Raw genomic sequence first — 26723 nt, 5'->3', positions numbered from 1 at the left:
GGAAACACTGAACATGTGATAATGCCATACTAAACCAGTGATGATGGGGTGTTTAAAATGCATTTGGAAATATGTAGGTGATGTATTTGTTGTGTTTAGTTTTAAGAACAGGGTGAAAACTCATACTACATACAAACAGTGTACTTGGCGTTGACATAGACTAATTTTATTGTACAAAACAACAGCTGTTAGGTGTGCGTAATACATTATGTGTCTCTGTCCTCAACCAAACTCATTAAATTATTTCTAATGAAAAACTTAACAGCAAAAGCAGATAGACATTTAAAAGTTCATAGACTGATCAATCTCTCTGGATTTGTCCTGTTTCATTCCTTTCCCTTTTCTCCATAATCTCTTCCTATGCATAGCGTAGCTAGCTCTGGACATAGAAACATTATGGCTCTCGATTTACTCTCATCACCATAATGAGATATTTGTCTCTGTTGCTTTTTTGCTTTGCCCAGCTGATAAGAGATGAGGGTAGTTAAGCCTCTCCACTGCCTGCCTGGGCTCTGAGGGAGGGGGTTGAGGGCGAGGGGAATGGATAATGTGGCGTTGGTCATTATGGTTTCTGACAAGTCCCTTGTGTGGCCCAGATGTTTCAATACATGGAGGAGCCCTCGCCCAACTCACCACTCTAATCCAGTCCTGCATTAACTTAACAGGATAACAGAAATGAAAACACAAGTAGGGTGGGCAAACTGCTGCAGATTAATTATTGATAACTGATATGATTCAAAAGGTGCGAGTAGAGACAAAAAGAGAGTGTGGTGGAGGCTGAGCGTGAAGACCAGTGGATGAGCAGAGATGGAGGAAACAAGAAATGAAGAGATAATTACCAAAATGAAATAAATTGTGACAAATATGAAGATTGGCCTCACTGTTCTATTAATTGTACATACATACAAATGAAGAAGGGGATGTATCAGTTTCTCATACTTTCAACATATTTATATGTAAGAGCTAAATGTCGGGGTATTTTAAGCTTATACACAGAAACTTCTGTCACATTTTATAGCAATGTCTAGGTCTTTAAAAAGCAAAACAAAATTAATAAGATGCAGAATATAAAATGCTCCCATAGTATAGAGTTAGTATTTTCTACATTTATAATGATGTTTTAAAAATAGTTGGGTCCTGCAGGTTTTTACATGGCTCTGAGGGGTTGCTACCCTTAAAAAGGGTTATTTGTACATTCATATTAATTAGAAGCTGACTATAATGCACATACAATTTAAGGTCAGTCCTGAGTCAGGAGGATTTTAATGCACAAAGAATAATTGGCAATCTGTGCACTTTTAATTTAATTGTAATTTGTAAGAAAGAAAACAAAAACAGAAAGTTAGAGAAACTGCAGGTGGTAGAATAAGAAGAGGAAGAAGAAGCAGCAGCTCTCCTCTGGGAGGTTGAGGAAGAGTCCCTGTGTTCAGGTTCAGCATATCCATTTTTAATGATGAGCTGACCTCAGCAAATACTTTAGATGCTCTAATAACTGTACTCCATTCATAAATTAGTCATCCCTACATCCATTGTTTACGAGCGGGCAAATTAAAGGCACATACATAATCCCGTCAGCAGGGCGTTTTTTGGACCTCCGGTACTGCGAACACTTCTCTGCACAAATCTGTCAGTTACTCCTACACTCCACTCATGGCATGACTTCAGTTTAAGGCCCAGAGCTACATATTGTAGATTAAGGTAGTGTCATATATCTGTGGGACTGCAGTAAAGCTAGTTATTGTACAGATAGCAGACAGATGGACGCGATAGCTCATATCTTACTTTCTCTCTGTAATATCTGTATTAGAACAGTCGTCTCTGCAGTTGTGCCTCCAGGTAAAGATGTTTCGCTGTGAAATGCAGACATTTGCTATTTTTCAAGTTATGCAGTTAACATTCAAAATTGTAATAATAAAGAAGTGGCATTAAAAATAAAACTATTTAAAAAAAAAAAACAATAGAAATGAATCTGTATTAATAGAAAAAATAGACAGAAAAATTGTACTGTAAGACATGCCTGACTTGTCTAATATTCACACTTCTCTGACTGATTCCACCATTCACACAGCACGTGTCCACTCCTCCTCTGTGTCTACAACATATCTAACTGTGGATTGATTTAAAAAGCCTGCTGTGCTCTCAGCACCACAGGATCATGAAGGTGAAATCCTTAGCATGCTTAAATAGACCTACATTGATCTTAGATACCTGACACTTAAAAGCCTCAGTTTTTCCAGTGGTGGTATTGGTGTTGGTATGATATTGGTTTTACTGAAAAGTGGGCTTAGGGCAGAGAAACGGCAGAAAAGATTAAAAGAAGAGATACTGACCAGATGTTGGTCAGAACTGCTGGCATGAAACCCTGCTGTCACATAGCCAGCCCACCTGGGCAGACAGATGGAGATCTGATATGGCTAATTCATCTAACCTACAACGGTCACTAGCTCGATTAGCCCTGTCCCCAGCGCTCTACATCCGACAGTGGGAACCCATTGAGCAGGGGTGGCAGCTTTAGCCACTGACTGGAATATTAGCCTTTGGAAACAGCTCCCAGCACAGAAATGTGTTGAGGTACACTGAGGAGACCGGTTTACTTCTAACTTGGTGAAGAAATGTACCAAAACGGTATATAGGCCAAGAGTTTTTATTTGCCTGCTAAACATCAGCATGTTGGCATTGTCACTGTGAGCATGTCAGGGTAATGATATTAGCATTTAACTCAAAGCAGCACTGTGCCTAAGTATAGCTTCACAGGGCTGCAAGCATAGCTGTAGACTCCTTTTCTTGTTGAGCAAATTGTTGCATCCCTTGACCCTCGGGACCTCTCACAGTATGTATGTCTTGGCCTTGGCAGTGAACTTGTCGACATCTAGTAGACATCAGATATGCTCGTAGCCAAAATGTATTGGTAGTGTATGAATTATTGAAGGTCCTAATGTTTTTCCGTACCTATTACTGGGTGCATTTAGTTTGCTAGACTGCACATGTCTACACGAGGAGCTCGTTTATTTATTTAAACAAACTAGACAAACTAGACAAAACGCACAATACAAAGTTACACACAGTAGTACATCATAACCAAACAAATTAAAGGTCTTATATTTTATACTTTTGTGTGTTGATGTCCATAAGAATGTATATTTGTGGTTTTAGGTACCAAAAAACATCTGAATACAGTTTTACATCTCCTCTCTCAGGCTTCTGTCTGGAGCTTTAGCAACAACAGGGCGTTTTTTGTCAGTCTCTGAGCCTGTCTTCTTATTGGCTGACTGTTTTGTGAGTGACGCACGTCCAAGCTTCCTCAACGTTTTTCTGTCTTTTAGCTTTTACTAGCTCTGCAACGGAATGACTGCTAGGTGTTGTGTTCAACAACAACAAACAAAAAACTATGGAAGGTGGGTCCGGGTGTGTCCTGTGGTGTGGTCATAACTTAGGGCGGTGACTGTTTAGTTGTGACATCACAAAATTATGGAAGCCCTGACAGCTCTTTTTAAGGCGCTGTTTCTGAATACTGGCTGTGTTCTTTTCTTTGTGGACTGAGCGCTTTCATACTTTCACAGTATTAATATAGAACCTAGACCTGCTTTATAGTAAAAAAAAAAAGAAAAAAGATGGAAATCTCAATTTCTATAATATGGGGCCTTTAAAAACAAGGATTTTTGTATACAGTGCAATACTACAGTATGTGTTGTTCTTCGCTATAATTACTCAGCAGATTTTATATTCAGTGGTTAGAAATGGCGTCTCTTTACATTTGCACTTTGATAAGTTCCAGCAAATCTGTTACCACCATAGTAAGAAGACATAATTGATTCTCAGTGTTTGAAAATAATAAGGCATATCGCTGTTAGCTCCAGCTGAGTCAAGTGTTATCAATTTCTGAGGTAACACATTTCAACTTGAGTGGGTCAGAAATGTCAGCATTTTATCCAGTAATAGAGGTACGGTGGATTTGTTTTCATGTTTGGCCAACCTGCCAAATGGTGTGGCAGGTAACAGGTTTTAACATTGACCTTCTGTAATACTGGAGCTCTGATTAATGTATACTGTTTTTTTTTCCGGGGGAAAGAGTGTGTATTGCTCAGTTAAGTTCGGCACATGTCAGACAGACAAGCAGGAAAGCGTGGAAGGGTTCACTTTGCATTTTTGTTATTATGCGGCAGTGAACAGACGGTATGAGCTACAAGGAACACACTTTGATCCTCCCTGCCATACTGCACTACCACTCAGACGCACAAATTAAATATGTCCAGTAACTCAATAATCTGTAACATATGAGCTGTGAATAAAAATATTTCCAGTCATAATATTCAGAAACCGTAGCAGTTTAGACGGGACTACAGATTGGTGGTGCTATAAATGTCTACAAAATGAAGACTTTACTGTAGAGGTTTACAGAGGAAGCATTGTTACGTTTGTTACTTTACATTTATGTCTTTGGCACATGCTTTTTCCCAAAGTGATGTACAAAAGTTATTTATTAATTATTGAATTTGACATAAGAATATATATTGTACCCAACAGCTAGCATGCATATAAAATTCATATCTTTTTATAAATGCCAATAAGTCACTGGTAATAAGGTCATTTTAGAATATTACTCTATTGCTGATTGTTGTGAACCTAACTCTCCTCATAAAAGCTCTTGTTCTTTAGTTGTTCTGAACACCGGGTATTGGGTAGGTCTTTCCTGGGGAAAAATCACCTCCTCTGGTTCAAAGGAATATGATGATGATTTTTTTTTTCACATTAGTAAGAGCAGTTTGCTTGAAAAAAAAAAATCAAAGAATCCTGGGGTGGATTCTACAGTAAGCCAAGATAAGCCACAGCCTTTGTGGGCAGAGAGATGACAGAAGAGCAGTGGAAAAAAAACGTAAACTTTATCAACAGACAGTTTAAGGTCAGACAGTTTACGGGTAAGATGTCAAATCCCTGGAAATAATGGTCTGTGTCAGATGATCGCTGTGATCTCAGAACTGCCAAATTTAACTATCACAAAAGATAATGTGAAAAACAATGAAATAAAATTTTGTAGATGTAGGAATAAGAAAGAATGAAAGAACCCACTGAAACATAACAGTAATAGGGAAAGTCTATGCAGTGCTTTATTAGCTAACATGACAAACAGGCCTAATACAGTGAGTTCACTTATAATGAAAGTTAACAGATGCCACTCCTCAATCACACTTACTTGCATATTCTCACACTTCAATTACAATAATTTACAGTAGTTTTTACATTACAATTGGGATTAATGAATTACATTGACATTGTTCAACATGCATTCCATCAATGATCCTCTATAACTTCTACAGCCACAAAACTCTTTCATACAAGCTGGAAAACATGAAACCTTTTTTTACTGGTTTTGGAGAAAGGAAATTCAAAGTCCTGTGTCTTTAAAAGAGGATTTAATTAAAAGTTTCAATGTCAAAGTAGATGAAACTTTGTAATATGACATGTTTTTGGTCTTCTGTACCTGTTCTGAAGACTTTCATTTTAAGTGAATTACGTCTACAACACTGTTAAAATTTCCTCTGCTGCTTGATTGTTCTTAGAAGCTGAGCTTCGTCTCAAAAAGGCTCATCAACCCTGTTTACATATTTGAGATTTGAGCAGTCAACATGGAGAGTCAGATTGTGATTTTGAGCTCAACTATAAGCCACAAACAAAGAGTATCATTTGGCAGAAAATTTTAATTGGACGTTCTGAGCAAAGCAGTGGCGGCAAAGGGCATAAAATCCTGTGCTTAAAGGATTATACTGCACATTAGTGGACGTCATAAGCAGCTGATTGAAAATTAACTATTTTTGAGATGCTTGTTCATCTGTAATTGATATATTCTCTGTCTGATATATATGTATGTAGATGTGTGTTAAATAATCTTGCCTGGACCATTAAAAGTGGAATGGCTTGTGTGTTTAATATAAGTTTAATCATAACCCAATTCAATACTGTTTTAGATAGTGTTTGTGTAATTTGTGACATTTTATCTTTCAATTCTGCTTTCTTTAGGAAAAAGTCTGGGTAAATTGGGTTTTACTACTTTGAAACTTTGATTGTTAGATTGTTAAAGTATATTCTGAAAGCTTGTACTCATTATGCAACCACTCACTGGAGACAAATGAAAATCATCATTGGATTTTATACATTCACCTCAATTTTTCTGCCAATTAAGTTGTGAAAATCTCAACAACCTAAACAATTGTGTAATTGAATCTGCACTACAGCTGCTACTACAACCTTTAACTTCAATGGATTTTAATTTGGTGTTATGTACTCCCTTTTGTCATTCCGTTCTTCATTAAATAGATCTCAAGTCATTCAGTTGCAAACAAGTTTTCTTTTTATGGGAAAATCAAAGAGAACATTTAAACATCAATCCAATTTTCTTATCTAAAGTTTGCTCATCTGTTTCTGTGTCTTTGTTCCTCTCTTCATAAGAACATTAAGATCATAGTATAGCTATAGCAGATGGTAAGGGCTTTCTGTAAAACAGGAGGCTATATTAGGGATGTTTTTACCGCTTCGCCAACACAATTATGTTTCATGACAAAATTACATACTCGTGTCTCTGTTTTTTCAGGTCGGTCATTCAAGCCAAGCTGCTGCAAAGCCCAGAAATCTCTGGAGTTCATCCCAATAAACCTGCACACCCAGCGGATGAGGGTGACATGCCCCAGAAAAACAGGTATTACATGACTGCCTTAGCCTTGTCCTGGACTTAATGTTACACTTACCAACTTCATGCTTCATCTAGATCGGCTCAAAAGCACCTAGGTTCAACGGAACAGAGCTCTTTGAGCTGAATCGGTTGTAACCTAAAATACAGCTTCCACAACATATGACACACATTTTATAAATTGAAACTGCTGTTGTCTTTCTATGCCTGACATCTCCATCTGTCAGGGATACTCAGTGGGCTGAGACAGGGTGGTTCTAGGTCCTCACCCAGGCTGAAAGGTGACAGTTAACTTGGCCTGGGATAGATACTCAAAATGCTAATTAAGCCCTTTGCGTTTTTCCACAGAGAAAGACCAGGCTGTCTTGCTCCAGCCCTGCTCTCTGGCTGGCAGAGTCTGTTACTGCCCTGGAACTGTCTCAGTGTACTAACTGTGTATCACGGCAACTAGCTGCCGCCTCACTATCTGTTTGTGGGCTCCATTTCAACTATACACTCTGTGATTGAAGGAAAGTTATAGACGGATAAATCTTGACATAAACTGTGGCTCTTTCAGTGAAGACATCAAGAATGACAGATAAAATAAGTAAAATGAAGTCATCATACCATCCTGCTACTGTCTGGCACTGTCAAGACAGAAAAAGGGGGGAAAATAAAGATAAAACAAGCTTTAGAAGAGTTTGTCAATGGAGTGATTGACACACTGATGGTAACCCTCTGTTGGCCCAATTCACATTTTGTCTCACTTTCAGACAGTGGTGTTTTAACTGAAGTGTCTGTGTGATTATACTCCTCTAGACTGCAGTAGTACCTGGAGTAACACTCCTGAAGGATACACATGGCTCCCATCGGCTTCATGATAATAATAAAGGAATCTGGGTGATTTTTAAAAAGTAGTGATACCAAAAGGGCAAAGAAATAGCTGAGTCACAAAATGTGGTGTTTGTGTCAAATCAAGACACATCGAGAATATTTTCAAAAAATTATATCAACCTCAGTAAATGTTTCATTGAATGAACTTTTATGCACAAGCTGTCTATTTCCCTCCTTTTCCCCTATTCTTAGACTGCACATATTCTCATCAAACACGTCAATTAAATGTCTGAGGGATCATGAAAAGAGACGTCGCTAGACACGTGCAGTGTGCAGAAATTCATTGAAGTGTGAGCTTTAACACATAACCTGTGAGCTGTCCTTCTTCATATTGGGTTGTGCATTATTCAGTGACACAAGATAACTACATATCCATGTCATTCATCATTGACTGTCTGTAATCTATACCCACATTAGTATATAAGTGTACAGCATGTATATGTTTGATCAGTATATTAACAGTCAAAGGAAAACAAAATTCCATCAACACTAAAATATATAATGTAAAATGTAGCTATTGTAATAATTGTCCACACAAATGCAATAAGAAACGTATCTTTGGATATATATAAAATATCCTACAAAATAGCTTTAATCTAAATCTCCACTGATTTAATTGGGTTTTCATAAACAGCATACACTCAGTTGGCAGTTTATTAGTCACACCTAGCTAATACTAATTCTAGTCTAGTTTATTCTAATACAGGCCTGGAATAAACCAAGATTCATGAAGGTTCAAATTTTCAGTTTTTGTTTAAACTAATTAGAGAGATGTCGATTCAACTGAAATCTGCACTTTATGGTGCTGTTTGCATTAGACTGAGAAATGATCTATTTTTTTCGTTTACCGTATTTATATCAATGAGTGTAGGCCAGATAACAAACACTTCTGTGAATAAAAAAACTGCTAACAAGACGATTGCACCAAAATGGCCATTCAGTCAGAATATCTACTACTACTACACTACTGCTCTTCTAGTTTTAATTTACGGTAATAACCTTGTCTGATAGTGAATTACTATTAAATTGCATATTTTGTCCGATTTGAAAAGGAAAAACACATGGAATAAATGATTGCAATCAGTCATACACAGGAAACATGAACCCGCTCCTTGATGGAGCTGAATCTCAGTTTCCAGCCGTAGTCAATTGCTCTATTGTTCCATTTGATTTTCTGTAGTGATGCATTTCCTTGAGTTTGGCTATACAATCCACTCCACAACACTGAGCTATTCATTTTCATTTTGTCTATTGATCATCCAGCAAGAAAAGGAAATTGGGAGGAAAAAAACACTTTGAGCTCAAAACAGTATTCATTTGTTTTTCTGGGAATGGCGGTCTTCTGTCTCTAAAATGACAACTGCAAAATATTTCCAGCCTAAAAAGCTCAACTTGGCAAAGCTGAACTAAAAGCGTTGTTCAGCACTCATTTGGGTCAAGTTAAAGGATGTTTTCTCATTGTTAAACAGGATTGTGGAATGGGTTAAGTATGAATAATAACCACTCATCCTGACTGCCACAATCAGTTTCCTCTTTTAGAAAGAGATTGTCTTCATTACGCACTTAAACAGCTTTTTCTGTTGCTGATGTATTGTGAAAAGGATGGTGTGAGTGTAAGAACAGGCAAATCAGGCACAAATTGGTCATTGTGCTTGATGTTCTGAAACCCGCCATTGTATTTCAGTGTACTTCTGCTGTGGGAGAACCAATTAAGGGAACTTGGACATCTGAAAACTCTAGGGGCCAAACGTGTGGAGGACAGGGAGCCTCATGGCAAGGCACAGGGATAATTAATGGAAGAAGCAGTGGGTAGTAGCAAAGCCCCAACATCAAACCACTATTGGTCTATTGTGGTGTTGTTAAGGGATAGGAGACTGTTGGTCATATCATTCACATCTCTGTGGCAACACTTGGAGCTGTGTTGTGTCATTAATTTCTATTTTCAACAATTTTTCAAGCAGTGTTTTCCTACGGTCAGAGCTGTGCACTCTTGCTTTCCCAGGGGTGTTCATTAACTGACCTGGCACTAAACCACACCAAAATATTCGCCCCCATAATCCCCCCTTCACTCTTTTTCTGATTTAATTGTCAGCCCCATCCATTACTCATTCAAAACAAGGCCTGTTGTAAGCACCTCTGTGCCCGCCTAGCCGTCTGTGAAGTGTTTATTTACTTCTGATGGTGGTGTGCAAATTGGAATGAAGCGCTGTGACATTGGCCGTCCTTCTGGTTCAGCATGGGACCAGCGCTACATTAAGACCAAAAGATGGTTGGAGAGAGAGGGCTGGTAATATAACAATAAAGACTCAATATAAATCAACAACAAATATGTTTGTCTAAAAGTGGGGAGTAATGTCATAGCCTCTTTTTTGTTCATTCATATGGCACATTTGTTGGTGCATAAAAGCCATTTGTATGTGTTTATTGTATATTTTATGGAAGGGAACACTTCCTGGGAGCGCCACCTCACAACTTTCACATTTTAATGTGAATCAAAGCATTGAAACAACTGCATGGTGTATTCATAAAAACTGGATCAATACTCATGTCAGGTAAAGCTCTCAGCCTCACATACCTCATGCTGGGGAGAGAACACTCACACATGCCACAAAATACTTGAACATAGGAATATAATAACTAGTAATAATATAAAAACAATGCAAAAACATTATAGCAATGCTATAAATGTTATAAGCTCCAATAGAAAAAAAACCAAAACATTTCTCCATACTCTATAGAATGAATATCTAACATGAATAAAAGAGATAACTCATAATTGCATAACATTATATGGTATACTATAATGGTAATACTACCGTATTATGTTCATATATCATACAAGATGATATATAAGGCTTTCATCCAGGAATGTTTTCATATTTATATGCAAGATACTTTAACATCATCAGCTTTTGATATAAAATGCAACACATATTAGGGGCATTTCTGTAGATGAACAGTACAAGTACAACTTGAAATTAAATTTATTTTACAGGGATATTGTATTTTCTTGAATAATATTTTTCAAGGTCCTCCAGTACCTCCAGTGCTCAGTGTTTTAGACATCATCAATTCCCTTTTCTTTCTTTACAGATGCATTCTATGACATCGTCACTGTTGGTGCCCCTGCAGCCCACTTCCAGGGCTTCAAGTGTGGTGGTCTGCAGCATCTCCTAAGCAGATACGAAGCAGAGAAAAAGAGGTAAGGAAGGCATTGTGTTTAGAAGGAAATGGGGGATTTAATACAGTATGCAGGGGTGGAAACAGGCTTGTATTGACTAAAGAATTTAACCTGGGCATAATTGATAGTGACAGACAAATTTGTCCCTGGCCTATGAACCTGATTTTCCAAGCCCCATACAGTTACTTACAGCCAGGCCATGTTGAACTTAGAATGGAACTGCACTGACTTTGACAGCTCAATTTGACTGGAGGCAACAGGCATGATGGAAAAGGTTTGTTGAGTTGCTCTGCATTGGTTCTTATCCCTGGCAAGCTTTTTCTTCTTGCTTTTGAAGATGAATGTTAACTTCTCACTGGAGAGCCATCCATTTTTCTACAAATTCCCAGCTGCAGCTCACTTGAATTCAAAACCAAATGGTCAGACTAAGGTTTTAAGAATGGGAGGAATTCTCAGATGAATTTTTGTCACTAAAAAATTTATGAGTGTGTATAGTGCACCTGGATAACAATCCATAATAAGTAACTGCCAAATGAATGTACAATACACACAGTAATAATCAGTCATGATTTATTATATTTCACATATTTCATAATATTTCGAAAGGAATCCTTAACCTGAAAAACTACAAATTCTTAGAAGAAAAGCTGAGCACTGTACCAAGAAGTCTGAGCTATGTACCGGCTTTGCTCAGACCAAACTAGAGATTCATACAAAGATAGATGTATACGCTCATGCAGTGACTGAAAGTCACGTCTTCAAACCTGAGATCAGCAGTATCCTGTAAATTTTGCTGTCTTTGCCCTTTGGTTCTGGGATGGAGGTATATGTCTCTGGAGTTCAGTATGTGGTCACTTGAGTGATGCCAGAAGAAATGAAGGGTGATTTTTCCCAAAGCTCCCCATAGAGTGCAAAGTCATTACAGACCATGCCAGATCCAATTAGTTACAGAGTTTGCAGCTCAAGAAAAAGGGGAAGGGAGGCAAGATGGAGAGGGGTGAGGTATGGGTATAAAATGGATAAGTTGATGGGAAAATAGTTGGAGGCCTGTGCTGATAATAAAAAAAATAAAGAAAGGACTTCTTTACGCTAAAGTGCACAAGTACATTTGCTGAAGATGGTCAGTTTTATCTGCTAGAATGAACTATGATAAGGTTAGCATATTTTTGAGAATCCACTGAAGTGAAATTATTTTCTTTGAATGAGAGATTAGACTTCAGAAAGAATTCACAGGGGAGACATAGCTTTTTGTTTCATATTTGACTTAGCTAATGACTCACTGTAGCTTAAATTTTCCAATTTTCCGCCTGGCTAACTGACTACGGCCTTCGCTAAGCCTTATCCGTTTGACCTGGAATGCAGTCGTTTGTCAGTCAACGTCAGAAATAGGAATAAACTCAGTTCCTCTGTGAATCCACAGTGGCGATTGTTATGAAGATGTGTGTTTACTTTAAATTACACACATTTGCTATTTTGCGGATTAATTTTCTTTTATTATACATTCACTAAATGTCTGACAAAATATTTAGCCTAGAAGAACCTGATGAGGTGTCTCTGTTGTGTGTGAATGTGAAGCACTGTAGTCATGTGTGCTGGTCCAATTGAGAGTCACTTAATTGCTCTGCAAGTCAGCCTATTTCACCAGACCAAAGATTCATGTGCGCACGCACACACACACACACACACACACACTCACACACTCACACTCACACTCACACTCATACTTCTCCCAGTTTGCCTCCTTGCCTTTCAGAAGCAGCCTTTTGTAATCACATTTGATTAAAAAGGGGACAATCTGCAAGATGTGAGACTTGGCTATTCAATGTGATATTAATTCATCAACGAGAAGATGGAAAAGGATTGAGGAAGGGGGGAAAAAAAAGAAAACCTGAGCACAGAGGTGTTACCAGGAGGGCAATAAAAGAGCTATTCGTCTTTGTTCCCTGGACACTAGAAGAGAAGGAGGGGTGTTCTTTCCAGATCCATTAAAAACCTGCATTGGTCAAACTTGGCAATGACCAGAGTATGCAATGTAGTTTGTCTCTCAGGATGGGCAGGAAAGAGTTTAATCAATAGCTACACTTAGTATTCCTCCAGATACCCTGCACATGTACACACAGGGCAAGAGCATTTATCTTTCATTAATGCGTACAGTCCCACTTAAATGGCTGTTTTAAAAGTCACTGGATTTTTATCCGTTTTTAATTGAACCCTATAGACATAGCTGTGGATTTGCTGATGTGGTCTAATCTTTCATTAACAGCCTCTGTTGAATTATTCAGTTAATCTGCATAACGATGCAACACACTTTTTTGGAGACAGATTTTATGGAACTTGAACAATTTTTTTTGAACTGCACTGATGGTGTGTACGTGTCTGGGCGTAGAAGATATAGTACATGTTTTTGACTTGCATACAGTTTTCCAGCACAATGTTGGAAAGATGCCTTTTTGTAAGGTCAACTGTGTCTAGTTGGTGCAGAAGCTGTGCAGTAGAGTCCTCTCTACATGTGTCTTTGAATTCTGTATGGAGAGGAAGGAAGCCCTGTCATTTTGCCAGGCCTCCTGGTCAAGCAGGGCTGCCGGATGACACATTTCTGGGACACAGAGAGTGGTTGAAACTACATTGCGCACGTTTAATAGAGTCTCTTGGGGCCGATGTTCAGATTTAATGTGACTAGCAGCATGTTGTCCAACAAAATAACTTCCTCCCAGTTCTTCTGTGTGCGTTTGAGCGACAGGACATTGGCAGTGGCTGGGACTTCATGCTGATGGACAGCAGCTTGGAGTTTTTTTTTTTGCCTGATCTGGAATCAGCCTACTCCAGGTTCTGTGGGGACGTTGGCAGTATCCTTGAGGCTTATCTGGTCTCAGATCAGGGTTTCTAGCTCGTGTCTGTACCACTGAGGAAAGCGTTGGCTGTTATTCTGAGAACTGATGTGAGATGGGTGCCCAATGGGGGATTCAACAACAGATGGGAATTTGCAGTTTAAAAGAATCTGGTTTAAGATCAGTTCTTCCAAAATATGTCTATAGCAAACTAAATATTTTTACTGTGGCCTTAAGGCAGTGGCCTGGTGTGAAATCTATGATTAGAGTGTGCTGTCTAAATGACGAAGGAGGCTTTGGCAGTCACCTGGAGTGCTACAGGGCACTCTGCTGACGTAGCTGCATTTTACTCCTGCTGGCTGTCAGCAGCAGGCCACAAGCTCTTCATTAATTTTCTCTCCACTATTAATTAGCCATGCGCTGGAGATGTTGGCTTAATTAGGCCGCTGGGCCCAACAGTTTTCTCTGTCTCATTAATGTTATAACCAATTTTTATTGATCATTTAGGAAAACCAAGGAGGAAGTTCCTGGCCACACTGCTAGTTTCAGTGATGTGTTAGCAGACTAGAGCTTCATCCTAGACTCAAGTTTACCTGATAAAGTGCTGCCCCACTAATGTCTGAGCACCTTTTTCCAGGAGGTCCAGTGCTGTGTGTCTGTGTGAAATTTGAATTATAAGAAGATAAAGCGCAATAATTTCATGAATCAAAGTGCAGGGGCAAAGCACAGTCAGGTTCACCGTGCATATTGTGCAGAGGGAGTGGTAGAACACCTCCTGTGTTTTTATGGCCGGAGGCGCGTGGTGCACTCAGGGTGAACGTAAATGAGGTGGGATTAAGAAGAATCCATTATCATACATTATCAGTGAGTGTGTTGAAGTCTGGCAGCAGTCCTTTCTAAAAGCATTGCTCTCCCAACAAAGATGTACTGATGTCATGTAATGGAGTCTGGAGGAGCTTCACCTAAGAGGAAACTAATACTGTCTCACAGGATGTTGAGAGTTGCAGAAAAGAAAGAGAGTTGTTGAAATACAGGGCCAGCCCGGATACATCTCTAAGGCCGGATGAATTGAATTATTGTTTGTGAACATATGGAAAATCTAGCAGTCTCCTTTGTTTTCTGGAGTGATGCTCCATTTTATTTGAAATCCCAGTGGCTGCTTTCAATTAGCTCTTATGTGCATCAATAATGTCACAGCTGCCAAACAAGGAATAAAACAGTTCTGTATCATGTCTGTGTCTGTGTAAACTGAAAATTACAGTAATGAAACTGGATGTAAGCCACAAATACAGTAACTGTGGTGCTTTTATAAGAAGTTCTTTTCTCCAGTCACACAACTCTTAAATTTAACCAGCACAGTTACATGACCAGACATAGCCCTGCTCTACAGTGCTATACCGTGCTGCTCTTCACAGCCACAAGTCAATCTTTACTGCATGTGTCAGGAGGATGGCACAGTCTCCACTGTGCACTGCACTGCATATACTGGGATGCTGTGTAAATCTGGCACATGTAACTGAAGTTTGACAAAGTGTTCCACGTAAATTAATGACTTCAGATGGAAAACAAACCTGACAACTTCAGATGGCTTTATAGGGAGTTAATCAGCTAAAAGCGGAGGCCTTTGAACATGCAAGCTGTTATGGATGAGAGATGCTGATAAAAATCGAATATTAAACTTTACTCTGCATCCTGGAATTAGTGCTATAATTGGAGTATAACTCTGTGCAATTAGATGTGTCTGCAGGTAAGATTTTTTAATGACAAAAATGCAGACAAGCAAAACATGAATTAAAGTGCTTGTGTGATTTTAAAGAGGTCCATAAGGATCCGATGCTGGTCACTATGACCGGCGATAATGAGTCATAATATATAATTTATGTGTACTATAAAGGAGTCTGTACAAATAAGTCCCTTTCATCCACTGTAGCTCCAATTAGAGAGAGTCAACTGCAATACAATTTGTGGGTACATTAGGAAGCTCTGCTCATGAGGTGGTAAGTCTGTATACATGTAGAGGTTTTCTTGCAAAAAATCAGAGGATTGTTGATCTTTATTTGACCGTGGCACAGTGAAATTGAGCCTGTGCATCACATGTATATGGTTCCTTCAGGAGAAAAAACTCCAATTCATTTAAAATGCTCTTTACTGCATGTGTGGAAATGTAAAATAATGAGTCTCTTAGGTTTATACAGTACACGAATCACATGCATGACTTAAAGTTTTACATAGTTGTGCCTCACAGTAAACATTTGTATAAAAAAAAAAAACAATTCCCAGCGCTGCTACAAGTACAAATAACCATCTCACTTTACTTTTCTAAGGAGTTTTCCACTTTCTTTGTGATTATTTCAAATAATATAGTGCCACAATGCAAACAGAAACGATAGATCAGGGACACAAAATGGTCAGAACAAATAACACCTGCATAAGAACAAAGTAATCTGTCCAGATTGCAACATTAAAATAAGTCTGCTCTCCACCTAAAAGCAGTAAATAACAAGTTCTTCTAGGAGCTACTTTAAATATAAGTTATGGATTTAAGCAGTAGGAAGGCTTTTATAGGTTCAGTTGTGCTGTGAGTCAGCTTGAGGCTAAGTCCTGCCAACCTTAGACCTACACAGATGAGAAGACTTTTCTACTCTTGTACATATTTATAGTATATGGTGCTATTCAGATGCAGACTTCAATCACCTCCTGTCTGTCATATCCTCGACAAAAGATAAATAGTCTAAGCTCCACAAAGGTAGTGTTTATTCCAGCACTGTTGGTATTGGATTATATGGTGCATTTTTGTGTCCACCCCCTGATTTATTGGTGTTGTAATTTAAAAACTTGGCACACAGCACTGCCAAATTACATCAGGGATGGGAAACATACCCAAGGTTTGAAATGACAAGCAGACCCTCATGTGCAACATCCCCTTTGGTTTTTCATCAAGTCTGTATTCACAGATTTATGCTGCTTTACCTTTGCATGGTTTGCCGACTTGCTTGACCCTGTCTGGACTGACAGCAATGCTGATGAGGCAATTAAAGTTCCTTGCCTTAGCCAGCCTTAGAGGGGATCAATTCTGTCCTCCAGCATCAGGTGGCAGGTCCCTACATTCATTATTGCCTGCATAGTCTCCCTAATGGGATTGGATTTGTACTTATGAGTCAACAGGGCTGTTATTGAATCTCAGTTGCTGAAGCTATTGTCCTCTTCCAACAACTTTCTCCTCTGCCTCTTTTCTGGAGTGTCTCTATTGTTGCAGTCCTGTAGGATTTTTTCTCTTTAGTTCTGCATAGTGTAGTTAGACGAATGTAAGCTCACAAGGGATGAAAGGCTTTTACAGGCCTTACTTTGTCGCAGTAGATTATTTAATTTTTGACTTCTGTGTGGCTGAAATCTTAGTATTTGAAGGTATGGTTATGGAAGCGAGGATAACAGAGTAGAAATGGTGGCGTTCTGTGCGGCTGAGTGTTTCAAACTGTTTGCCCTGTGTCTCCCTCTCACTTAGTGATTCCTTTGATTAGCTTTGAGCTTGTGGGTGGTAGTCCTCCAGGGTGCTCATTAGCTGTAATGACAAGGCCAAGATTTTAAAGTTAGCCAGTCAAAGACATAGTTAGTGGCTAGTATCTACTATGCCTAATTTGTTAAGGCCTTGAGATTGTCACACTTATTGATACATCAGGTAGTGCTGTTCTACACAGGGCGACTTCTAAAGACGCACTTTCTTTCCCTCAATGCAAAATTTTTTCGGCACACTGCAGAGAATACTGTATTATGCCAGGCCTTTGTGTGTGCCCCTCCCAGCCTCTCTCTCTCACTCTGTCTCTCTCTCTCTTATGTCAATTATGCCTTAGGATCTGGCTCTGGGGTCTGGCCTACATAGACGCTTGCAGAGCTGTCTCTAAACTAGCTGGGAGGGTTGCAAATGACTGCCTCTCTCCACGCTACATCTGATGGCAGGAAGTCAGTGGAAACTCATTGAAAGTCACTGGAACTTTACCCGAGGAGAATGTTTGATTGGAGTGATTTGCCCTGAATCTTGAAACTGACAAAAGGTGTTTTTGTCTGAGATTAAATAGCTCCCTAGAAATGAAGAAGGGATTAATTATTCATAAAGCGAAAATGGGTTGACATTGGACTGCAGGTCTAATTTAACAGTTCAGACTGAGTACCTGGAAAGCGTCACTGCTGAACATTTTCAAGGCAGCAGAAAAATGAAATGAGCTCAGAAAATGAGTGCACCATAATGTAATGTTTACAATCAGTAAATTCCCATTATTCATGTATTTGTCAATACTCATCTCAAGATAATTAATATCCCTTTGAATACCCCTCTATATCAACGTTTTAGTCAGATGAGAAAATAATTGATGTAAAGCTTTTCTACTGTTGTTAGATAACATGTTTTTTCAGTTCTCTTCTTTAAGATCCAGATCCATGTTGTGTATAATAGTTTTTTATGTAATCAGCTCTGAATCTGATTTATACGTATGATACAAGGTAAATACAATTATGTGCCATTTCTATCTGTTAGGAAAGGTTGCGCTTGTTATTTCCAGCCGGGCACTTAAATTAGATGTTCTACCTGGGGTTTAGAGCTGCTACAGTTAAGTAGCAACTAAGAGTGGTGCATCACTTTCTCCGTGTGTTGTATCTTTATTGGAGATGCTATGCATGGTCTTATCACAAAACATACTGTTCTGGATAGGAAAGCATTGACATATACTTGAGTTACACCTTGTAGGAAAAAAAATATTCTTGATCAGTTGTGCATGTTTGGAGTTTTTGTTTCAGGGCTGTTGCCTCCAGATGGAGCAGGTGAAGCAGCATGTAGCTTGTGGCTTGTTTGATATCAAATACTATCTCTTTCTACTCTGCTAGTTTTGGCACATGTGGACAAGTGGACACTAAGAAAACCAGCAGCACTGATCTAAACGCAACAGCGTCTGTCCAGTATGGCCACAAATCTCATTACAAGCAAGTGTGGTCCAGTTTTAAAATCAGATTTGGGCTACTTTCATTTCTATTCTTAAAATTGATATCCAGTGCTGTATCCAGCCCATGGCCGTACAACTGTAGCAAAATCTGTCGAATCTGAATTGATGTGTTTTTTCCTCTGCCACAGCTTCAGCACTGCCTACCAGTGTATCTACTACTCTCCAGAGCACACAGCCAAAGCTCAGGAGGTACTCAGCACCATGAGCCTCCTCCAACCCCTCATCACAAGCTTGGCGGACCAACTCCTCCAGGCTGCCCAGGAGCACTCTTCAACTAGGATAAAGGATGCACTCAAGAACCTTTCTGACAAGGTGAGGCAACCTCCAAGTCCTTCCCCCACCTTCCCTTCCATCTCCACTATCCCTTTATTCCTCCTTGCTACAATACACAAAGCATCACTTTTATTCTTGAACACATCACCAAACATTGACAGGTAATACCTCAATCTGAAAAGCCTTTTAGTTTAATCTTTAACTGTGGCAATAAGTTCTTTTAAACCCATATTATCTAAAAACTACTCAATTATTTGCTATGGGCTTCTGCTGCTGAGCCTATAAGCAATTGTTTTCCTGGTGGAGCTGAAATCTGAGGACTATTCAGGTGGATATATTGGCTTAAACTGACTGCGACACTAAATGTTTACCCTCTCAGAGGAGTTACCCTATAAGAGTGATTCGATACCAGCTCTGGTAATATCTTTCTGCTAGTCTCATTGCAAATAAAAGCTGCAAATGCAACAAATTCTCAAAATAACTTTAATAAAAAATAAAAAACTTTAAACCCAGCCGTTGATTCAATACATTTGCACACACACACACACACACACACACACACACACACACACACACACATATGGACACGCTAAACAGACAACCTCAGGAAAAATCCATAACTCATCATAAAAACGCCAAACTAACAAAAGTGAATAGCAACATGGACGTTTATGGAGCTGAGACGTTTTTATCAGTATAATTAATGAATTACATCTGGTGCTGTCAGATTGCAATCTGTTGTGGGAGAGATTGTTTTTGCCACAGTGGAATAAAGCCCAATCAGCCTGCTTAATTGGTACATTCGCTCTGTCACCACTTCCTCTCATCCTTGATTAGACACGCACACGTTGGCCAAGTAAACCCCTGGCCTGGTCAGCACAAGCAGGGCTGCTCTCTGATTAAAATCTCAAGCTGTGTGTGTGTGTGTGTGTGTGTGTGTGTGTGTGTGTGTGTGTGTGTGTGTGTGTGTGTGTGTGTGTGTGTGTGTGTGTGGGTGTTTGTGGGTGTGTGGGTGTGTGTGGCTGAAAGTGTGAAACTGTGTGTGTTCAAAAGCTGGTGATCACTCTTTCAAGCTCCAAAGCCTCCAATCATGAAGACAACATCACATGATTTGTATCAATATTTCATCCTGCACATCTGGTCATCTATCACAAAAATTATCTTTTTTTTACTTACAGACACACGCACAAGCAGCTGGGTGTTTGCATGCACACACAGACACGTGGTCACTTGTTCACACACATACACACCTGTGGAAGCAGAAGTCAAGTCTTGTCAGCTTCACTGCTACTGCCCCAAAATCACAAATTTGATTCAAAGAGAATTAAAAGAAGAGTTCGACAATTTGGGAAATGCGGTTTCTTTTCAAGAATTAAATTAAAGGATCAATAGAACTCTCGTGTTAGTCCATTACGTATAAAGCTATAGCCAGCAGCCTGTTAGCTTAGCTCAGCACAAAGACTGGAAATGGGGGAAACAGATGCCCTGTCTCTTTCCAAAGGTAACAAAATCCACTTACCAGCAGCTCTGAAGCTCACTCTTTTACACCTCAGCTTTAGTATGGATTAAACAAACAAGCGTCAACATGTTGATAGGTAAACTTGAGTGGTTCTGGTAGGCGGATTTTGTTACCTGTGGAGAAAGCCAGGGCATTCCCTCCTGTTTCCAGTCTTTATGCAAGGCTAAGCTAATGAATATGTTTCACCCAGCTACACGTTTACTATAAGAGTGACATCAGTCTTCTGATCGAACTCTCAGCAGGAAAGCAAATAAGCATACTTCCCAGAGATGTCGAGCTATTCCTTTGACAAACTTCACAACATACACCACCGTCTATCTGTACGTGCTCGATTTACATGAGAAAAATAGAAACATAAATGTGGAAAAAAAGGAAGACAAATCACCAAAACACACCAAAGAAAATACATCCCATCCTCACACTTCTGGTCAGACAGCATTTGTTATCCATCTTACAGACATACAAATAAAGGTGAATGTATTCGTGAGTGGGTGACTGCAGTGAGTGTGAAGTTACTTCAAGTAAAGACAGTGAGTCACACCTTCAGAGAAAAGATGAGACACTTCCAGAAAAAAGGAGGATGTAAGAAGTTTTTTTTTTTTTATCAGGCACTTGCTGTCTCTCGACTTTTTCCTTCTTGGTTCAGACCACCTGACTCCAGGTCTAATTCAATATTTCACTCCAGAATACTTCTCCTGGCCACACTCTGATTAGTGTTGGGCACAGCAGATGTGCTGTTGCTTCTCTATATATGATGATGATTCTGTTGATGATGATAATAATAATTTCACTCTGATGATAATCAGAGTGAAAGGCAATTGCCACGCATCTCCCCTCCCTCCAGCTGTGTCCTAGGACAAGTTATATGTCTCCGCCGTAAGAGTTACCTGGGAAGAGCTGTGGCTTTGATCGTCTATGCATGATTATGTTAAATTATATGGCGTATAGAGGTCATGTAGGCAATAGTGAGCGAGTGTCCTCACAGCCAAGTGCTGTTGGAATCTTACCAGCGCTATTCATGCAGCCTCCGTTCACCTCTCCTGTGATGTTCCACCGAGTGAAAAAGCTCTATTTTTAACTCAGCCAAAATTCGCTCATCCTTCAGGGTAAAACCATTCAAAACCGTTCGGGTGAATAGATTCCTACAGTTTTCTTCTTCTTTTTTGTCTTTTAAGATCAAATGTAACTTATTTTTTCACAGTCCACAGAGGTGTTTTCTGATTTGCACTTCTGCTCAGTCAAGATCACATCAGCAGATATATTGAACAAAGACTAGCAACAGTATTTCTCCCAAGGGATTTTTAGAGTGTTTGAGATATCTAAAACAGGTAGGTGTTGAAGAGCTACACTGAGGAGTAGTTTCTGCACGTGGAGGAGCAAAGTTGCTTTGGTTTAGCCTTGATAAGAAAATGAAGCTGCAATGATTTTTTCCTTTGCCCAAAGGAGTACACCTCTGATATTTCACTTTGAACAGTATATCTATATGGATCCTGCAGTGCAGTATATCATTAAAATGTTTTCTTCAAATCCCTGCAGATCCTAATCTTAAAGGATACAAACCTGGCACCGACTGGATATTTAGGAATGTAGCTGAATGAAGAGTGACTTCATTCATTCACTTGATACACTTGACTTCTAATATAATTTATCCACTACCTTTTTATCCACAAACAAAAATCCATAAAAAAGCATTTAGCCAAAGGTAAGTTCACCAGCATAGAAAATATTGTATAAGCACTGGCACAGTCATATACATGAGTTCTGTGACCCTGCATTAAGAAGTGCAAATATGACCCAGATTGTTTTAAACAATGTGTGTGTCTTTGCTCACTCATCTCAGGAAAGATAATGAATAATACATGGTCTCATAGATTGCAAATTAACATTGAGGTCAGATAAGCAGGGTTCAATTTGAATATAAATGTACATTTTGAATTCCCAGTTCCTGTTAAGTGTTCTGTTAAGTCATTTTTTAGTCATTTCGACATTTTCATCTTTTTTTTTTTTTAAAGTATATTTTTTGGGCTTTTATGCCTTTAATGGCCAGCACAGTGGAGGGGAGGCAGAGAGAGGGGGAATGACATGCAGTGAAAGGCCGTCCGATGCGGGATTCGAACCGGGGCCGACTGCAGCGAGTACTGTAGCCTCTACACATGGGGCACCTGCTTAAACCACTACGCTACACGACGCCACCGACATTTTCATTTTTAAAACAATGTTTACTTCTTTGTATACGAATGTGTGAATCACAGAACGGTATTCCAGCAGAACTGCCTGTTCTCAGGCGATTACACATTTCTTCTTATCCATAGATTTTAGCTCTCACATCATTGACTTACAGTAATGGAACTCATTTGGATCCATGCGAGGCAATTAAAATGGATATGAATTAAATACAATGGTGTTTTAAATGTAGTCATCGTTTGCTTTCTCTGCTTAAGCATTCATCAAATGGCCCATTCAGTGTGGGTAACAGTCTTTATAGCTTTTGAGTCAAGAACAGAACAAAACGTTAAACCAGGCTCAGATGGACCATTAATTGTGTTGTTTTTTTCGTGACTGAAACAGACTGTAGCTGCATCACAAGAGGAACACTGTGGAAGATCTGACAGAGTGTGTGGAAGAGTCAGCGGTTTCTCCTCAGTGAAAACTATAGGTCAGATTTGTGAAAAGTGGTAACAGAAGTAACGGGTCAGTGTTTCTGTTTCACATGTATAACAGTAGACCTCAGTGATGTGAAGGGTCCGCATTAAGTGCATGCCCATATGAGGATAGGAGGTAGGACATGACCCCTCCAAGTATAGATGTAGTGGAGTAAAGGTGAATGGTGCTCAAGGTTTTCAGGACATTGACAGGTGATTCTTTGACAAAGATTCTTCAAAGTGAATTGACCATACTGAATCATCAATGTTACTGACTGGATTAGTAGCTTTTTGGATCGCCCCTCACTGACGACTAAAAGCGGGATTATTTCTGGTTTCTGTAAAAGCTTACTGAAAGCATATGAAAGCCACATAAATGATCATGATGTGATAACTCTGTTGGCTGCTGTTAAGCTATTAAGCTTATAAACAGTGCTCATTTACACCTAGCTGTGTTACTAAATGTGTTACAGTTTAAAAACAGCAACAGATTGAACATACTACTGCACTGAAATAGCGGTGGATGTCACAGCCTTATGAATGGTGATGTGATCGCTTAGCTGAAAAAGTGAACAAATTACATACAAATATATAAATATATATATATATATATATATATAAAAATATATATTTACGTTTATTGCATTTTTAAATGAGCATACAAAAATGCATATAAAACACCCCCCACCCACATACAAAGTAAGTAGATAAGCAAATAAGAAAAAATATGAACACAACAAGTAAACAATTACAATATATTTTACAATATGAAAAATAAATAAACAATTTAAGAGAGACTATCCTAGTTCTCAGGGTCCATCAGAGCGGGAGCTTTGATATTTAGAGGGTACCATTATCTTATAATCACATTTGCACAAAGGGTTCTCATGGAACTCATAGCTCCTCTGCTAAATATCTCAGAAAAGGTCTTCAGATTTTACAGAATTTACCAGGTGAGCCTCGCAGTGTGTGCCAAATTTTTTTTCAGCCTCATATAAGATATTCTTTATCCATTGCATATGATTTGGAGGAAATACATCCTTCCATTTCAGTAGAATTAGAGGACAGACAAGCAGCATACAGAATGCCAAGAAGTCACACGGGCTTGAACAGATATCAGAGGGTATTCCAAAAAGAGCTATAATATGAAAGGGGTCTATAGTGACTTCGAGGACCTCTGAAAGTGTCTTAAACTAAATTGCTAGCTTGGGGCAGTTCCAAAAAGTGTGAAGACACTGGGGGCATGGGATCATTTTACAACAGTTGCATACTGGATCGATGTCTAGTGATGTATTCACAGTAAGTGTGAATATGAGAGATGGAAAAGTTTAAACCTTTTTATAGTGATTCCCAACATGGTGGTCTCAACTCACCAAAGGACTAAAAGATAAGCTGAAGGGGTTCATGTATGATTATATGAGAGGAGAAAAAACATGCAGCCTGTTAAAACTGATCACAAGTCGACATTGCTTCATTTTAAGGGGGTCGTAAGGCAAAAAGTTCAGAATCAATTCCTTATGAGATCCATACGAAGTGTCTCTAGAGCCAGGACAGGACTTGCCTGGGGTTCTTTTCAACACTGATCTACTTCTTTGCTTCCAGCTGTCTCAACAAACTCATTCACTTTTCTGTCCACATCAGGGAGGTAGGCGTTTGTGTGGCAAATATTTGTATATAATGACCTTGAAGGTTTCTTTTCATAGAGGCTTGGCTCATGTGTTTTCTTAGACTGCATTTTGCTGTGGTAATAGAATTGCTTATTGCAGTGCTAACTCAATTACTCTTGAGAGCCCTTATCATTTTTTTACGCAGTGGCGGCGGCCAGCGCGAGGCTCCTTGGTACCGGGATCATCATCAACTTACAGTAGCTGGTGAATTTGAGATCAAAGGAGGTGTGCTCCTGGAGAAGCAGGCTGGAGGAGGAGTAATTGAATTGTTTGTTGTTTGTCGCTGTTTTTGTTGCTCACTGGCTGTGCTGTGGTAATGGAGAGCAGCTACTTTATGGTGAAGGAGAGTGTTCATTTTCCTTGTTTCTTTTCACTCGCTCTGTAAATAGTTACCCGCTTCCAAGTTCACTTGTACCTGTGTTTTCTTCCACCCACTCTCCACCAATGTGACAGTCTCCTTCTCTCCTACTATGTCTCTTGCTTTTTCACCGCTTAAATTTTTCTTTTTTCGTGCTACCCCGCAGTAACTTTCAGTACCTCTTTTCTTTTCTTTTTTTTTCCAATTTCTCTTTCTCTTCTCTGCTACAGACGGAACAATTTGTTCACACACTTAAAGATGAACTGGTCAAGAGTGCACTACTAGCACTGCATACAGCGCAGCCCGGGTATGTTTCCAAGAACCAGAAGCAAACCCCAGTGCAGGCAGGTCAACATCAAGGCCACATCCACCAGCACAGTGACCAGAATCAGAGTCCAGTCCAGGGACTTCCAGGTCACAGTCCAGCCACGTCAGTCACTGAGAGCACGGTGGTGTGTAATAATGTGGAAGGATCACAAACCACAACTAGAGGAGAAGGTGGGCCTTTGCCTCTGAAGCATCAAGACTCCATACCGCATCATAAAGAGTATGATGAGGAGGAATGGGTGAGTCTGACTTCCAAATCATTAAGAAATCTTCCATTAAAGCTGTGACTTTTTATGGTTTTTATTTATTAAACTACAATTTGACAAACATTTTTTACTGCTGGTCCTCACTGTAGAGTAGCGTACACATGGGGAAATAAGATGTATTACAGATAAACCATTTTTATGTCAAATAATTTCATTTACTTGCAAAATTAGATTGCATACCACACATTATTTTTTCATTTTAATGACAGCTTTTCTCAAAGGAATTTATACATTTCATCATGACAAACTGGCTGCAGAAAATTATTGCATGGTATCCTTGTCACTGAATCTAAGTCGTGCTGCTTCTTGTCATTAAAGTGTGTATGACTGTTGGTTTGTTTGCGTGAGGACAGTGTCTGCCACACTGACAGCAGGAGTTTATCATGATTTCTGCACACCAATGCCTAATTATCTCCCAAAATATTCTTCACTGTTATAACGCGTTCACATCATATTTTTGAAGCAACAAAGACCAAAATATACACCACCCCTTTACAATGCATACACATGCTTGGAGTCATCTTTGTACACACACACGAAAGTGAAAGCGTCTATTCATCAGTGATCGGCAGGAGCGCAGTAAAAGAGAGAGAAAGCTGTAAACAATGGAAACACTTTGTCGGAATATCCAGACAGCAATTTCCTTTTGACCTTTCGGTCACAAAGCCAGTTTAGGCTGTAAAGGGAAACACCTTTTTTCTTTGTTTTTGAACACAAGGGAATAGTTTATAGTTTTAGCTGATGTAACAGTCTTTCTGTATTATTTCTGTTCTGAGTGTGAGAGAGTGATCTAATCAGTGAGGCTGATCTGACTGCTGATTGTGTATTTGGCTCTTTTAGGACAGGGTGTGGGCCAACGTGGCCAAATGTCTCAACTGTGTCATCGCCATGGTGGATAAACTCCAGGAGGAAGACAACAGCAAACAGGAGACAGTCCCTGAGCAGCAGCTAGCTGATGTCATCACCTCACACAACCCTGGTAAGTCACTGTTTTTGTAAAGCACAATCATCAGCATCAGTGAGAAACGTCTATTAAATGTTACGTTTTCAAATTGGCAGGTAACTGATCTTATCTGATGTTTACTGGTCAGTACAGAAATTTGCAATCCTCTCCAG

At 39.3% G+C, this 26723-nt stretch overlaps 1 protein-coding gene across 6 annotated transcripts in view; it reads left to right on the top strand.

Moving 5' to 3' along the window:
• Window positions 1–26723, top strand: part of inpp4b (inositol polyphosphate-4-phosphatase type II B) — a 134100-nt gene that overhangs the window by 85696 nt on the left and 21681 nt on the right. For all 6 annotated transcript variants that reach the window (XM_023404209.2, XM_023404208.2, XM_023404210.2 and 3 more), the window contains 5 exons: window positions 6587–6691; window positions 10649–10757; window positions 18684–18867; window positions 25245–25580; window positions 26448–26586. In XM_023404209.2, the coding sequence (XP_023259977.1) occupies window positions 6587–6691; window positions 10649–10757; window positions 18684–18867; window positions 25245–25580; window positions 26448–26586 (873 nt within the window). The remainder of the gene's footprint in view (window positions 1–6586; window positions 6692–10648; window positions 10758–18683; window positions 18868–25244; window positions 25581–26447; window positions 26587–26723) is intronic.

This window comes from Seriola lalandi, unplaced genomic scaffold, assembly GCF_002814215.2.
Source record: "Seriola lalandi dorsalis isolate HSWRI2012SDOR001 ecotype SW California unplaced genomic scaffold, Sedor1 jcf7180002054234, whole genome shotgun sequence".
NCBI lineage: Eukaryota > Metazoa > Chordata > Actinopteri > Carangiformes > Carangidae > Seriola > Seriola lalandi.
The sequence above is the reverse complement of the archived record's forward strand: the minus strand, read 5'-3'. Positions and strand labels throughout refer to the sequence as shown.